The sequence below is a fragment of the Terrapene carolina genome, unplaced genomic scaffold (genome assembly GCF_002925995.2).
Source record: "Terrapene carolina triunguis isolate 2854851 unplaced genomic scaffold, T_m_triunguis-2.0 Scaffold232, whole genome shotgun sequence".
Classification (NCBI taxonomy): domain Eukaryota; kingdom Metazoa; phylum Chordata; order Testudines; family Emydidae; genus Terrapene; species Terrapene triunguis.
In genome coordinates, this window is record NW_020664583.1 from 9,458,713 (window position 1) to 9,472,983 (window position 14,271).

At 42.6% G+C, this 14,271-nt stretch overlaps 1 protein-coding gene across 5 annotated transcripts in view; it reads left to right on the forward strand.

Annotated features, from left to right (window-relative positions):
* The window catches only part of MAPKAPK3 (MAPK activated protein kinase 3), a 118,366-nt gene extending 111,046 nt beyond the window's left edge, over positions 1-7,320 (forward strand). For 3 of the 5 annotated variants that reach the window (XM_024205702.2, XM_024205700.2, XM_024205701.2), the window contains exons 9-12: positions 1,687-1,692; positions 1,797-1,882; positions 4,472-4,552; positions 5,493-7,320. In XM_024205702.2, the coding sequence (XP_024061470.1) occupies positions 1,687-1,692; positions 1,797-1,882; positions 4,472-4,552; positions 5,493-5,651 (332 nt within the window). In that variant the 3' untranslated portion in view covers positions 5,652-7,320. The remainder of the gene's footprint in view (positions 1-1,686; positions 1,693-1,796; positions 1,883-4,471; positions 4,553-5,492) is intronic. The other 2 variants (XM_024205704.2, XM_024205703.2) reach the window with 2 other exon arrangements.
* The last annotated feature ends 6,951 nt before the right edge of the window (positions 7,321-14,271 follow it).

The window sequence follows — 14,271 nt, forward strand, 5'->3', positions numbered from 1 at the left end:
TGTTGGGGTGGGGGGGGTTCAGGGCAGAGGGCTGGGGGTGTGGGGGGTGCAGGGCAGAAGGCTGAGTGTGTGGGGGGGGTTCAGGGCAGAGGGATGGGGCTGTGGGAGTGCAGGGCAGAAGGCTGGGTGTGTGTTGGGATGTGGGGAGTTCAAGGCAGAGGGCTGGGGAGTGTGGGGGGTGCAGGGCAGAAGGCTGAGTGTGTGGGGGGGTTCAGGTCAGAGGGCTGAGGGGTGTGGGGGTGCAGGGCAGAAGGCTGGGTGTGTGTTGGGGTGGGGGGTGCAGGGCAGAAGGCTGGGGTGCTGGGCTCGTGGGGGTGCTCCCAGCGGCTCATGGCAGGGGGCTGGAAGGGATATATGCCCTGTTCCACCCCCTTCCCCCAGGCTCCGTCCCTACCTCTCTCTCTACGGAGCTGTGTGCACGCTGCCGCTCTTCCCCCTCCCCCTCGCTAGGGCCATCAGCTGATTGGCGCAGGGAAGGAGAGGAAGAGGGGCAGGAAAGAAGCGGGGGAGGGGGGAAGCTTGGCTGCCGCAGAACCAAGCTTCTGCCTCCTGCCCCCGCAGGGGAGAGTGGTGGGCGGGGGGGCTGAGTGGGGCTGGAGGCCGGGACCACGGCAGGGAGCTGCGTGCCACTCAAAATCGGCTCGCGTGCCATGTTTGGCACGCGTGCCGTAGGTTGCCGATCCCTGTATTAGGCTGAGGTCAACGATCTATTTCAGCTAAACTAGTGACCAAAGTCAGCTGTTGAGTGGTGACCTGGATGAATTAAAATCAGTGTGCTAGAAGTGGAAGGTTCTGATTCCCTGTTACTACACCAGTTTCCTAGACCACCTACTCTCACTTGCCAAACCATGTGTCAGGCAAATAAGTTCAGCAGCTTCTGATCATACTTCTAATGATAGAATGGCTTGTTAGAAAAGAAGTGGGTTATACTGTGATAACACCCTTTAATTTTTACTTATTGAGTGAAAACCAGATATCATCACTGTGTCACACTGTGAGATGTGGTACAGCTGTCCATTTTGGGATCTCATGAACGTGTATGCGGAGTGGGCCACTGCACATTTAATGTGAAGGACGATGCATCAGTTGTATGTCCCCGGGTGAATGCTCATTCTCCCCTGGATTCTGTTCCTATCCTCTCCCAGGACAGCAGTTATTAAAATGCTAGAGGAAGGTGGAGAGAGGTAATTTATTTGGAAAACTTGTTTTCATATGGATGTGATTGAGGGTAGTTCCCTCCTAATTTGAACCTATTCAGCCCTCTCTACAAACCAAACTCAGCAATGGGTCCCCTTGAACCAGTGCTGAAAACTGTTTAACTGCTAGTATGGATGGGACAAAACTGATTACAGAAAGAATGATACGCCAACAGTGCTGCGAACAATTTTGTCTGGTATATGCCGTGGTCATTAAAGGTTTAGATATTAAGTTGATGTAGAGCTACAGAAAACCCTGTGTTAGACAACAGCCAAGGTGTACAGTTTTCAACACTGGTCCAGTGGGACCCACTGCTGACACCTGTAGTCAGCAACAGGTTAGTTTCAGGGTGTAGACTGGCTCATAGAATCCCTAACCCTCTTGTCTCCTCTTCCTACTATCTTTCCTGTGTGCGTGTGTTTGTGTGTACATGTACTTATGTTCTCTCTCTGTCTCTCCCATCTCCTCTGCTTTTCAACATGAGAGCAGACACAGGTAGGTGTCTTGAGATGTATACAATTACCCTTCTTAATTCTTGTTCTGAAGATTGTGCTGGATATAGCTGAATACAGTGTGCTATGTTGGTACTTGTCTTTCAGCCAAGCAGCTGATTCGTCACTTGCTTAAGACAGACCCGACTGAGAGAATGACGATTTCTCAGTTTATGAATCATCCTTGGATTAACGTGAGTCCTGCGTGATTTTTACAAAGGAGAGGGATGGATTCTTACATGCAGAGCCTGAAATGCTGCTCTGCCTGGCACAGGAAGGGAGAGCGTTGTTGTTATTACTCATTGTTAATTAGCAAAGACTCTACCCAATGTGCTCTCTGTAAAAGGACACCTGTCTGCAAAGAGACAGTTCCTCATTGTGGTACCAGAGGACACACTTTACAGTTCTTGTGAGCAAGAACCAAGTACATCCCTACCTACTCTCAGCCAGGAGTTGCTACTGACTGTAGCATGCGCCACCCTCCTCCCTTTAAAAAAAGCCATGGTACTTCATTGTTGCAGAACTTATGAAGAGCTATTATTAGAAGTCCCAGGCTTAGCTATGTTGATATGAATTCAGAGCCTCATGCTAAGGGAATTCTCATCCTTGGCATAGATCTGAAAATGCCTGGGAAAGGGGAAGGATTTATGCACTGATACCTATGAAAAAACAACAGAGACTAGTATACATGATGGTGTTGAGGAAACTAGTTCATGTCTTGCTTTGTCACTTGTTTTTTTTTTCTCCCAAGTATTTGAGCAGATGTCTCTATTTCATAAAGTAATATTTATTATCTCAAGCAGGAAGCAAATTCCTGCTAGGGTTCCAAGGTGCTATCGGGATGAATCAAGCACAGAGGCTTTTAGGATGCGATCTCTGGTCTGTAGGTGTCACTGGGAATGTTATACATTTTCGACGTTCGTGCCTAACACGGAGCTTGGTTCTCACTCCCATGAAAACAAACCCAAAGGAAACAGAATGCTTACAATGCACAATCCTTTCTCCCAGGGATGGCAGTTCTAAGGAACTTCCCTGTCTGTGCTCACCCCAGGAGGAAGAGACACAAACAGCAACATAACTTCATATAGTGTCTTATTTTATTGTATTCATTGCTGAAGATAAGTCTGCGATGCCTTTCATCTGAAGATCTCAAAGCCCTTTACAAACATGAAGGATGTAGCCTTATTAGCCCCCTGTGAATCAGCTGGGTGTCCTCATTTTGTGTTTGAACCATGGATGAGGGCACTGTTGTTGCAGCCCATGCATCTCGGGTGCAAGAGGATGTGGTTTGTCATTTAGGAGGAGCATGTTGTCCTCCAGTCAGTTGGTATGGAAGTGGCAGTCAGCAAGCAGTAACTGTCAGCAGGTGGGGGCACACTCAGCTCCTGCTCAGAGAAACTAAAATGCACTCCGTGGTGCCAGTTTTCCATTCCCACCTCCCCAGCCTATCCTTGACAAATCATGCCTCGGTCAGCAGGAGACTTTTTCCAGAGAAGGGATCAGCCATGCTTTTGGCTTCCTCTTGCCATATTAGCTAGAACAGGATTTAATTTTATGGCACCCTGACCTGGGTGGCCTTTAGGCACTACTACAATATAAACGTTAAATGATGATGACATGCACAGGGATCTCTTCACCCTTTGCTGAAATGCAGCCTGCTTTGGTATGGAATGCAACAGCAGGAGAATTCTGTGCCCAACTGAGTCTACAGTGTGAGCTGTAGACAGGCAAAATGTCATTACTCAGCTGGAATTTAGCAAGGAAATTGAGCTAACAACCCTACTCTACCAAAAAGATCTACAAGACCTTTCTTGACAAGAGATCATGGACCTCAGTCTTAAGTCTTATCTGAAAGAGCATCTCAAGCAAAACAATTGTTGGGGGCATTGAATATGTACTTACTCAAGATAATAACACTATACATTTCTCTTCTGTAGCACCTTTCAGCCAAGGATCTAAATTATTTTCAGCCATTAATTGAGCCTCCCAACCTTTTCCTGTGAGTTATTTTGTACCTATTTTACATTTGGATGAATAATCATCCCTCACTCATATATAGCACTTTTCATCAGTAGATCTCAAAGTGCTTTACAAAAGGAGGTCAGTATCATTGTTCTCATTTTACTGACGGGGAAACTGAGGCACAAAGTAGCTTGGTTATTTGCCCAGCATCACACTACAAATACTGAGCAGAGCTGGGAATAGAACTCAAGTGACCGAATTCCCAATCACCTGTTCCAAACATTTGATTGTGTTTCCACCTGCCAATTCACCCAGACCTGACTTTTCCTGAATGGTACTCCCATAGGAAACCTCTGTGTCCCTCCCTACATTTAAGGTCTGATGAGATCATAGCCAGTAGTACTATATGTGCAGAATGAAATTTCCCCTATCACAAATGCTAGAAGAAAAATAATGAACTGCTTTGAATGGGATACTTAATGAATGAACAGTTGTTAAAAACGAAGTATAATAAGAATACACAATATATGGTTTAAAAAAAACCTAGAAAAGAATAAAAAACAAATGAAATGCCAGACTGTGGCTTCTACATCCTCTATGCCTTGGTGATATTTTAGGGGGATAATAATACTTCTCTACCTTACAGGGTGAAAAAAGGATAAATGCATTTGATTGTTGGGCACTCAGATTCTAAGGTAATGGGAGGCCATTTAAGTAGCTTAGATAGGTCTTCTGCCTCACATACATTCATGAGAGTAAGTGATCATTTCACACAGCTAGCTTTGCAGAATGCTTCTTTCTGGTTTTATTTCTCTCCTTAGAAATCAATGGTGGTACCGCCAACCCCTCTTCATACTGCACGGGTCCTGCAAGAGGATAAAGACCACTGGGATGAAGTGAAGGTCAGCCAAAGAACAGCTGCGTGAATTATTAGTTTTGTGGTTATTGGGGATTCTTCCCAGAATGGGGTTTGAGAAGGGGTGGAGAGGCCTTTCTTTCTTTGGAATGAAAGAAATCCAAACATGTTAATGCATGGAAATGCACATTATGGGCACCCAAACAACCTTAACTCTGCCCTGAGACACCATGAGGAAAAAGAGTGAAAAAGATCTAATTTGTCTTTTAAAAAAATCATTTAAATCTAATCTGGGACTCCAAACACTGTTGTGCATTGATCATAACTGTATGGTTATTACATTGTCATTATAGGGCAGACTTAAGGTTGTTTGGATTCTCTAACTCTGTTTCCGTATCTTAACATATTTGCATTTCTTTTAAGGTTAACTGTATTTTATAATGTTTGAGTTTGGAATAATTGCAACATCCCTGTAATGTATTTTAACCTAAATTACTCAGACATTCTCTCAACTTTTAAACTACATTAAGATGGAGTTTTGTCTGTGAAATGAGTTAAGGTAAGGCCAAGACTCACATATAAAATGTCATTAAAGGGATTGAGATGATAGTTTCATTTATGATTTTTCAGTCCCATGTCTCTATTTGATTGTATGTATTTTGTTCAGGCCTCTTGGATGTTCTCTGATCACTTGACCATTAGTCTGGTGCATTCTCTTGTAAATTTGAACTATTTTCTGTTTGCAAAATTCATTGACACTCACATAGGCAGCCTACATTGAGTAGGAGTAAGATTTTTGCTCCCATACCTTGTTAGCAGGTGATAACACTTTTAGTCTCTCCCAGGCAACAGAAAGGTCTAATTTATTATTGATTATAATATAACCTACAACAGGGCTCCATTCTGTCAGACAGTCACTCATCAGTAGGATGGAATGGCTGTCTTGCCTATGTCTGAGTTTTCACAATTGTTCAATGTGGTTTCAGGAAGAGATGACAAGTGCTTTGGCTACCATGAGAGTGGACTACGACCAAGTGAAAATCAAAGACTTGAAAACATCCAACAACCGCCTCCTCAACAAACGCCGCAAGAAACAGAAACAGGCAGGCACCTCCTCCGCAGCCCCAGGATGTAACAACCAATGAGAATAAAGGAGAGGAGGCTGAGGATTTGAGGGTTAAAATTAAAAGGAACAAATAAAAATGAGCAGGGTCAGCTCACCCTATACCACAAAGGGGCTGGCCTTGAGAAAAAGAGGAACCTGGCCTGCAAAGGGGGGAAGTGTTAAGGACTACATCATTCTAGAACTTTTTCTGGGCTTTGCTTTTTAAGGGGGTTTGTTCTCGTCATATGATTTTTGCATTTTGCCAGGGGTACCTAGCATTACCAGAAATTGTGGAATTTTGACCCAGCTTTAGCTGTTTTGGGGCAGCAGAGGGTACAGGAGATCAAGTCTTAGGATACTGATGCACAAAGGTTTTAACCACAGCCTGACTTCTACTGTGATTTTAAGCTTGTGGAGGGGAAGACCAAAGTGTTCTGGTACGAGAGGTTCAAGAGTTCGGGCAAGGGGAATGGAGTGAAACATCACTGCTCTCTTCACACAAGCAGCACAGTCTCAACTCTTGGTGTTGCTGGCGCATCTGAATCGCAGCTCATGCTAGCATTGGTTAGAACAGTGAGTGTTTTCCAGTTTAACTCCTACAGCTGCACATCATCATCTGAATAGGGAACCACTGTCCTTGGTTTAGGAAAACCTTCCTGTGCAGCTAATGGATGGAGTAAGGGTTTCCTTCTTGCATTTCCTTATTCACACAGATCCTTAGTCTTATGTGAAATTCAGGTTTTGTAGCACTTTTCTAATTCAGTAGTTTGTTCATTTTCTACAGTTACAATGATGCCATGTCTGTTCTATTGGCATATCCCTCTCTTGCGTTTTTTGTTTTTGTTTTTTAAATCTATGGCAGTATTTTACATAAAGCTGTTTGTTTTTAATTAGGACTCAGAACATGTCATTAATCCTTCTGAGTCTGTGAACCTTCAATGAACACAACTGGATAACTATCATATACACACCTCTGCTCTAAAGAGAGGTGTCTGAACTCCACAAAGAAATGGAAAGTGTTGTTCTCTGTAGGAAATCCCATTGTCTGACTTCATCCAGTCTATTACATGCAGGTCTTATGCCTGATGTAAGATGCTTATTTCTGTTAGGTTTTACCTACTGTGCTTTAACAAGCAAACTTTAAACCTTGGGGAGTATTTTGACCCATTCTGACACTAGAAAGTGTAAACCTATGTCAGCAATACTGCTGGATCCAGAGTCCCAACATGGATATGCACCCATTGTTTTTTTTTTTTCCTAACTCAAACTTCTGTTTTATGGTATTCTGGCTGTGGTTTGTTAATTTGTTCTTCTACTTTATGTTCAGATTGTTTCCTCTTACTGCATTACGGGTTTTATTTGAGGCGAACAAAATATCAGCAAGAATGTTGAGAGCTTTTTATGTGAAATTAAGTGCTTCCATTGGTGCAAATAAACACATTGTAACAAGGGAAATGAGGGCTGAAAGGGTCAGACAAGAGGACAGCAGTGTACAGGAAGCAAAGCAATCCTGCCAAACAGGGTCTGGATCGTCCAATCTATCTGAAAGCCACACTGAACTTGTTACCTCTCCACTGAAGATTTGCTTGATGCTTCGACCTTACAGAGGGGCTCTGGTCCCATGTAGGAAGCACTGGCTCTCCCTACAAACCATCCACTTTTCTTTGTGTAATCTTAGGATTTTACAAAATTATTTTAATAAATCATGATGTTCCAGCATTTCTTCCGACAGTAGTGCCTGTTTTCATTGAAATGTTGTGTGGTTTCATGATAGAGTACCAGGTACAGGCATCTTTGAGGATTTTGGCAGGAAAGGAAAAGTTTAAAAAGGAAAAATACCACCTGCACTCAAAGGCTGGCCAGCTTATCTGAACATCTTTTTGCTCTCAAAGCTTTGTTTTTAAATAGAAATCTCTGTAAATGCAAGCACTGAAGGGTTATTTCATGTTCTCAATCTAGCTACTCCCATGACCATAGTGTGTCTCAAATTAATTGATTTATCCTTTAGGCTCTGGTATAATAGGGAAACATTACTCCCCTATCTATAAAATGGGGATAATAAGGCAGAGAGCGATTAAGTGACATGCCCATGGTCACATGGATGGAGGTCTGTGTCAGAGCTAGGAATTGATCTTAGTCCCAGTTTAGTGCCTTTACCACAAGACCATCCATCCTTCCTCCCAAGAGTTCATCTGTTTTCAGAGGGTAGCTACCACATCTTACCAGCCATCTGAGTTGTACACCTCTTCAAGTTGGAATTTGTTCTCCCATATCCCAGCTAGTAGGGCAAGGAGTGCAAAGGATGTCTTTCTAGTAATCTGCCCGTTTTTGATTATATAGAAATATGACAGCCATCGTGGTCCCAGTGTTATTCATCCTCTGCAGTGGGTTTCCCATCATCTAAAGGTTAAAAGTCTGAGCCGTTGGTCTCCTGCAAAACAATGGCTCATGTTTTCTCTTAACTTGTCAGTTCAAGCAGTCTGGAGCTCTTTAAGGCAGTGATTCTCAACCAGAGGTACATGTACTACTGCGGGTATGTAGAGGTCTTCTGGGGGTACATCGACTCATCTAGATATTTGCCTAGTTTTATAACTGGCTACATAAAAAGCACTAACGAAGTCAGTACAAACTAAAATTTCATACAATGACTTGTTTATACCGCTCTATATACTGTACACTAAAATATAAGTACAATATTTATATTCCAATTGATTTTATAATTGAATAAAATGAGAACATAAGCAATTTTTCAGAAATAGTGTGCTGTGACACTTTTGTATGTTTGTCTGATTTTGTAAGCAAGTAGTTTTTAAGTGAGGTGAAACTTGAGGGTGTGCAAGACAAATCAGACTCCTTCAAGGAAGGGGTACAGTAGTCTGGAATGGTTGAGAGCCACTGCTTTAAGGGATGTGCTTAAGCATTGGTCATTTTTGATGGAGAACTCCAAAGTATACTAAGGGCCCAATTCATCACTACATTACCCCAAGTTTACAGCAGTGTAATTTCCTCAAAATCAATGGAGTTACGCCATTGGAAAACTGGAGTGACAAATTGGTGAGTCAGGCCCTCAGGTACTCAAATTCCAGTCCCTGGACAGTGGAAGCTGTGACATATTATTTTTCTGACTAATGCCATCACATTCTGTTGTACCGTGACATCTAGGAATGGACTAAGTCAAACCACAAGGGGCAGCCCCAGGAAGATCTCCAAAGTACAGTGTGAAAATGGGGAGGGGGGCATGAGGGAATATTTCTGCTTAACATCTTTTAATGAGGGACAGAGGAACATGTGAGGTAAATGCCACGTAATATATGTCAAGCCTTCAAGCCCAAATGTGCTACAACTTCAGCCATGTAGGGGAAACTGGCTACAACATGGTTGTTACACAATCTGGTTCCATTTACAATATAAACAAGCTTTGTTTTAACCTTGTTACTGAGCCACACCAAAGCCTTGGATCCATCAAAGATTTCAGCAGGGTTTGAGCATGTGGTTAATGTGCCATCCTCACTGAAATATGCAAGTGTTTTGTAACTGAATCTGGGGATAATTATGTTGTAAGCCTTCCTGCCCCCCCCCCCCACTACATGGCAAAAGATGTAGATTAGACAAAGCCTTGGAAAATGAAGGCTTTTAATTTCAAAGGTTTTTTTGTGGATGTGGAGCTACCTGCTGGTCCTTCGGCATCATTGCACTTGTTACAGCATTAAAAAGTGGTAAGTATTAAGAGTCTCAACATCAGTAAGAAGCAAGGATGGGAACATAGAACATCGAACAAAGTAAAAGAAAATTGCTTTTAGTGGATAGCATCCACACCCTAAAGATTTTTGTAAAGATACTGAAATGTTGCAACTGTTTGAAGCTCAGTGATTTTTTTTTTTTTTGGTGCCTACCTTAATGTAGGTTACTCTGCCATGGAAGAGGTTTGCAAGACAAGGCATGAATGGTGCTCTGTATTCTATGGATTCTCATGTTTCATAGAAGATCTTTTCCTTGTGGTCTTTAGCTCAGTTATACAAAATACCCATCACAACACCCTCCATGAACCCTACCCCCACTCCCATGCAGTCCTCCCACTTGGTATAATAGCTTCTTTGGAACATACTGCTTGGGAGTCCAATTTATCGCCTGTTTTTAAAGAGGATAGACTATTATAAAACTGATTCATTTGCATATTCATCAGTCACATGGATGAGGTGACACAGCCAGGAAGAGAAAGAAGTGAATGGCCAATAGGACAGGCTGCAAAGAAAACATAGATTAAAAAGAAAAAAAAATCTTTTAGGCAGAAGCTGAATAAGAACTGTATCCACAATTCCCTGCCCATTTCTTTTAATGATTGCTTATGGGCTGCCGCTTCCCTTGTGCATGTCTCCAGCCCATCTCTCTCCCTCTCATGCCTGCACTCTCTCACACACAGATACAGTAATTCCCTCCACCAGCTTTTCTCTGCCTGTATTACACATCTGACTACCTCCTTGTCTTTGATCAAATGTACATTGTGATGAACCTTTTCTGACATACTACATTTCAAAACCAATTTTAATTGTAAGCCATTGTTCTACTGCTGTGTCTTCTAATTGAGAAAACACAGCATGCAGTCTTGGGACTGCATGTCTTAACTCTTCATTGGCTGGGGTTTGGAAGCCCATTTATATTGCAGCTCCTGACTTACCTGAACTTGGGGAAAAGTAGGGTGCTACATACTCAGTTTGATCTAATTTCCTGTTCTCATTTCAATTAACTTGGGGGTTTTTGGCCAGTATATGACTAAGTTCTGATTGTGAGGCTTTTTGAGAAGAGGGGTATTTGGTGGGATGGGGAGTTGGTGGTCTTGGAGGTACATTTGTGAAAACGTTTTTTGCAATGTTTTGAAACATCTGTTAGGGGGTGCCGCTCTCACACACATACACCCACAATTAAACTATCCCAAGGAAATTTTCCTGTCTCCACTGGGGGAAGAATTAATTCTTGAACTGAGAAGTTCATTCTCAAACTGTACATCACCCCTTCTACTTTTCTTACAGACTCAGACCTGCAATCTGCCTCCCTTCCCTGTAATATAGGTTTGTTTCATCTTTGCCTCTGCATCTTCTTTCCCATGCCTTTGTCTCCTTTCACTTTGGCTATTGCAATTCCATCATGTAAAGCCTCCCTGTGTCCTGGTTTCCCAGACACCATCATATGCTGGATACCCCCTTTATTTTTTCACAGGTGGAAGGAAGCATTGCCCCATCACTCCCCCACATACACACACCATTCCCTAACTCCGTGAATTCCCCATTCATGTCAAGAGCCAGATCAACCCCTGCCCCCTTTTTGCTAAAATCTCTATGAACTTACTACCAATGACATCACAGACACCTCCCCTACCTACCAACCCCTGTTCATTCATTACTGCTCTTTCAGACTACCTACAAACCAAAGTAGGGTGAAGAGAGAAAGGAAAAGAATAACTATGCACTTAGAAAATGGATCTAACTCCCTCAAAAAAACCCATACTTTTTTCCTCTGATCAGAACAAGGGTCCTCTTTCTCCTAAACTCTTGTTCTCTCTCTCCTCACCTTGCTATTTTTAGTGGTCTGGCCTGCAGGGCAGGCTTCTTGTTTAAGCTGCTTGAAGAAGAACCATCACAGGGTATCTGTCCTGTTAAGGGGAATCAGGCTCAACCTTGCCTGTGACCTACCAGTTAACCCCCAGCTGATCCTGCTCTGATGGCTTAATTACCATTAGTGACCCCAGCTGTGAAAGGGTCAGGGAGGACTACATACAGATACAGGGAAAACTACATGCAGAAAGAGGAAAACTCAGTCAGAGGAAGGAGATCTAGGAGAGAGGTACAAGGGGAGTTTCCACTCTCTAGGGAGGGCTACAGGGATCAGGTCAAGCTCCTGTGGAAAGCCCTGAAATAGGAATTATAGGAAGCTGAGATGTCCCTGGGAGAAGCTGCTGGAGTCCCCAGGGAAGGAGGTCAGTGGGAAAATCTAGTAGGAAGAAGTTCCTGTAGGTAAAAAGCCCTGGGGAATAGTGCTTAGGCAAAGGAGCAAATGTACTGAAACATTCCAGTTGAAATGTAAGGTCAATCTCAGCTATTAAATAAATTGATGAAATGTGTTTTTCATTAGAAAGAAATTCACTTTCTGTGAATGAAATGCAGCCTTAATAATGAGATTGTCTTATACAGTGGGCTATTAAGAAAAGTTAATATGAGGTGGGGGAGGTGGAAATGTGTCATGATGAAAAGGGAGTGAGAATTGAAAAATGTCTAGTGTCATGAGTTCTGTGCTGTACCCCAGATATGCTTTATTTATCCTGTTTTAGTGCAAATGCCTAGAGCTGCACAACTACAGCTGACTGGCTTGGTCATCCTGAGAATGCTCCCCCTAGGATCGAAATGTATCCATAGCTGTGAACAATTAAGCAAGAAATTTGGAAGTCAAGGTTCAAGACTCAAGCAAGTGGAGGTTAACATGGGTTCTATGGTCATCCTTATGTGGCATAGTTATAATTTTCTTTAAATGGCATCTGTCTTGAGGAACAAGATTGAGAACTTAAAAAATGGATGGAGATGTAATAGCCACTAGAATACTGGCCTCCTTGAAGGAGCTAGGGATCTAGCTTCCCCCCCCCCCCCAAGTAATAGTACCCTGAGTCCTGAGGAACCTCATCAGGCAAAATTCTAATTTACTATATGCAATGGTCTGTACATGCACACCTTGCTAATGGAACAAGACCCCTGCACACATGTGGGTACATCCCTATCATGGCAAGTGATGTTATAAGCTCCTCTCCAGCAGAAATGTTCTGTATGGATAAATCTAACCTTATTTCCAAGCCTGCCCAGTAACTTCCAGATGCAGAGAACTTTTAGATCCATTCAGGAAATTACATGCCCACCTTGCATTCGTGCACTCAGCATTCCTCAAGAGTCTGGAATCTAACTGTACTAACCACTTCCAAATCCAAAAGTATACTCTAAACATATCAATGGAGGAAGATTACAGGGGCAGTTGTATTATGAAGCACTATTGTTCTTTGGTGAAGTTTCCTTCTGTGAGTCTTTCTTGTGTCTGGCCGAGACATTCCTTGGAGTCCCAATCCAGATGCCCGTGTCCTTGCCCAGTACCATCCTGCTTGTCTTTACAATCTTTTGCTACCTAGCAGGAGAGATTTTTAATTTCTTTGTTGTTGTTTTTTCCCCTTGTTTTTACTCTTGATACCTCATGTTTTCAGATAGTTGGCTCTGCTGTGGTACCCTTTACATGCTCCAGTAGGGTAAATGGGCCATAAAGCCAACTTAGTTATCCAACTGTGGATTCCCCTGGCATGAGGGAATCTCCAGGCAGCATTGATGGCATTCCCCTCACCACATCCTGTGTTGTAGGGGTAGAGACAAACAAGGTGGGAGTGCTACTGCATTCCAGCAATCCCTGGCTGCTGGAATGGCACCTTGGAGCTATAGTCGGTCAGGCATAGAGAGTAGCCCTGAAACAGCTGTAAGTATCACCATGAGCCAATGTATCCCCTAGCTGACCAAAGGAGAGGTGGAACTCAAAGATGGTATAGGAACCTCTGCCCTGTCCCCTCCTCCCCCTACTAAGTCTGGCATGAAGCAAAGCATTGTTAGTAATGTCTGTCAAGTGGATGGGGTATTATTTTTCATTATTACATTGGGCCATACAATTGAACTCCATAAAGTAACTGCCAATCATGGACTGTGTGGAGCATAAAGAATCCAGAAAGTGGAAGTTGCATGGTTTTCTTATAGAATTGACTTGTGCTGAATTCCAATGTATTGAAGTTAATTACAAATGCTTTTTGTTTCACAACCATTTCTGATCACTTTATTCATTAACAGGAATTATAGATGCTCCCTCCTTTTTTTTTGTTGCATCAGTTTTATTCAGGTCCTTGCAATTAAATGGGATGATTATTTGGACTATAATTGCTCTCCTGAAATTTCCTTGCTCACCGCTTTGAGAAGCTTGGAAAACTGTTCTCGGGAGACATTTCTTATTGCTTAGCTACTGAAACACCTGCTAAAACTGAGCTCTCTGAAACTGAAAATTATTTAAATGTGAAAAGGGTGGGTAGATCTGGAAGAGAAACTTCTTAAAATACTAACATTAGAATAAAATGTGTTGGTGGAGAAACACTGGGGGGGGGGGGGGGAGGAGCCGGGAACTCAGATTTTTAAATCTAAAATGTATTGCTTCACTAATGAATCAGGAAAATTCTGGTTTGGATATTAGCTGTTGCCCCATCTCAGAGCAGTTCCTGAATTCAGAAGTAATTAAATCTCCCTAAAGACAAGTACAAAATGTATTCTACCTATTTCTGGAGAATTCTAATGCAAGGCTATGCCTTATGGATATGAATGAGTCATTTGAGTAAATACCTTCATTTACCTAATAGTCAGGCTCAATTTTTAGAGCAGCTGATAACACATGGACAGTCCATTTGTTCAGTTATCAGATACAGTCCCACTCTCAGTTACTTGGCTGATCTCGCTCTTTGTTTTTAAAGAAAGATATATGATCAGGCAAAGTAGAGCTTCCCTTTTTAATGATCCTTTGTCAATCTTACAAATTTCTGACTTGGATGAAGATTTATTTAGTTCACCTCAAGCCTGAGACCTATTCCATGATGTCTCTTTATC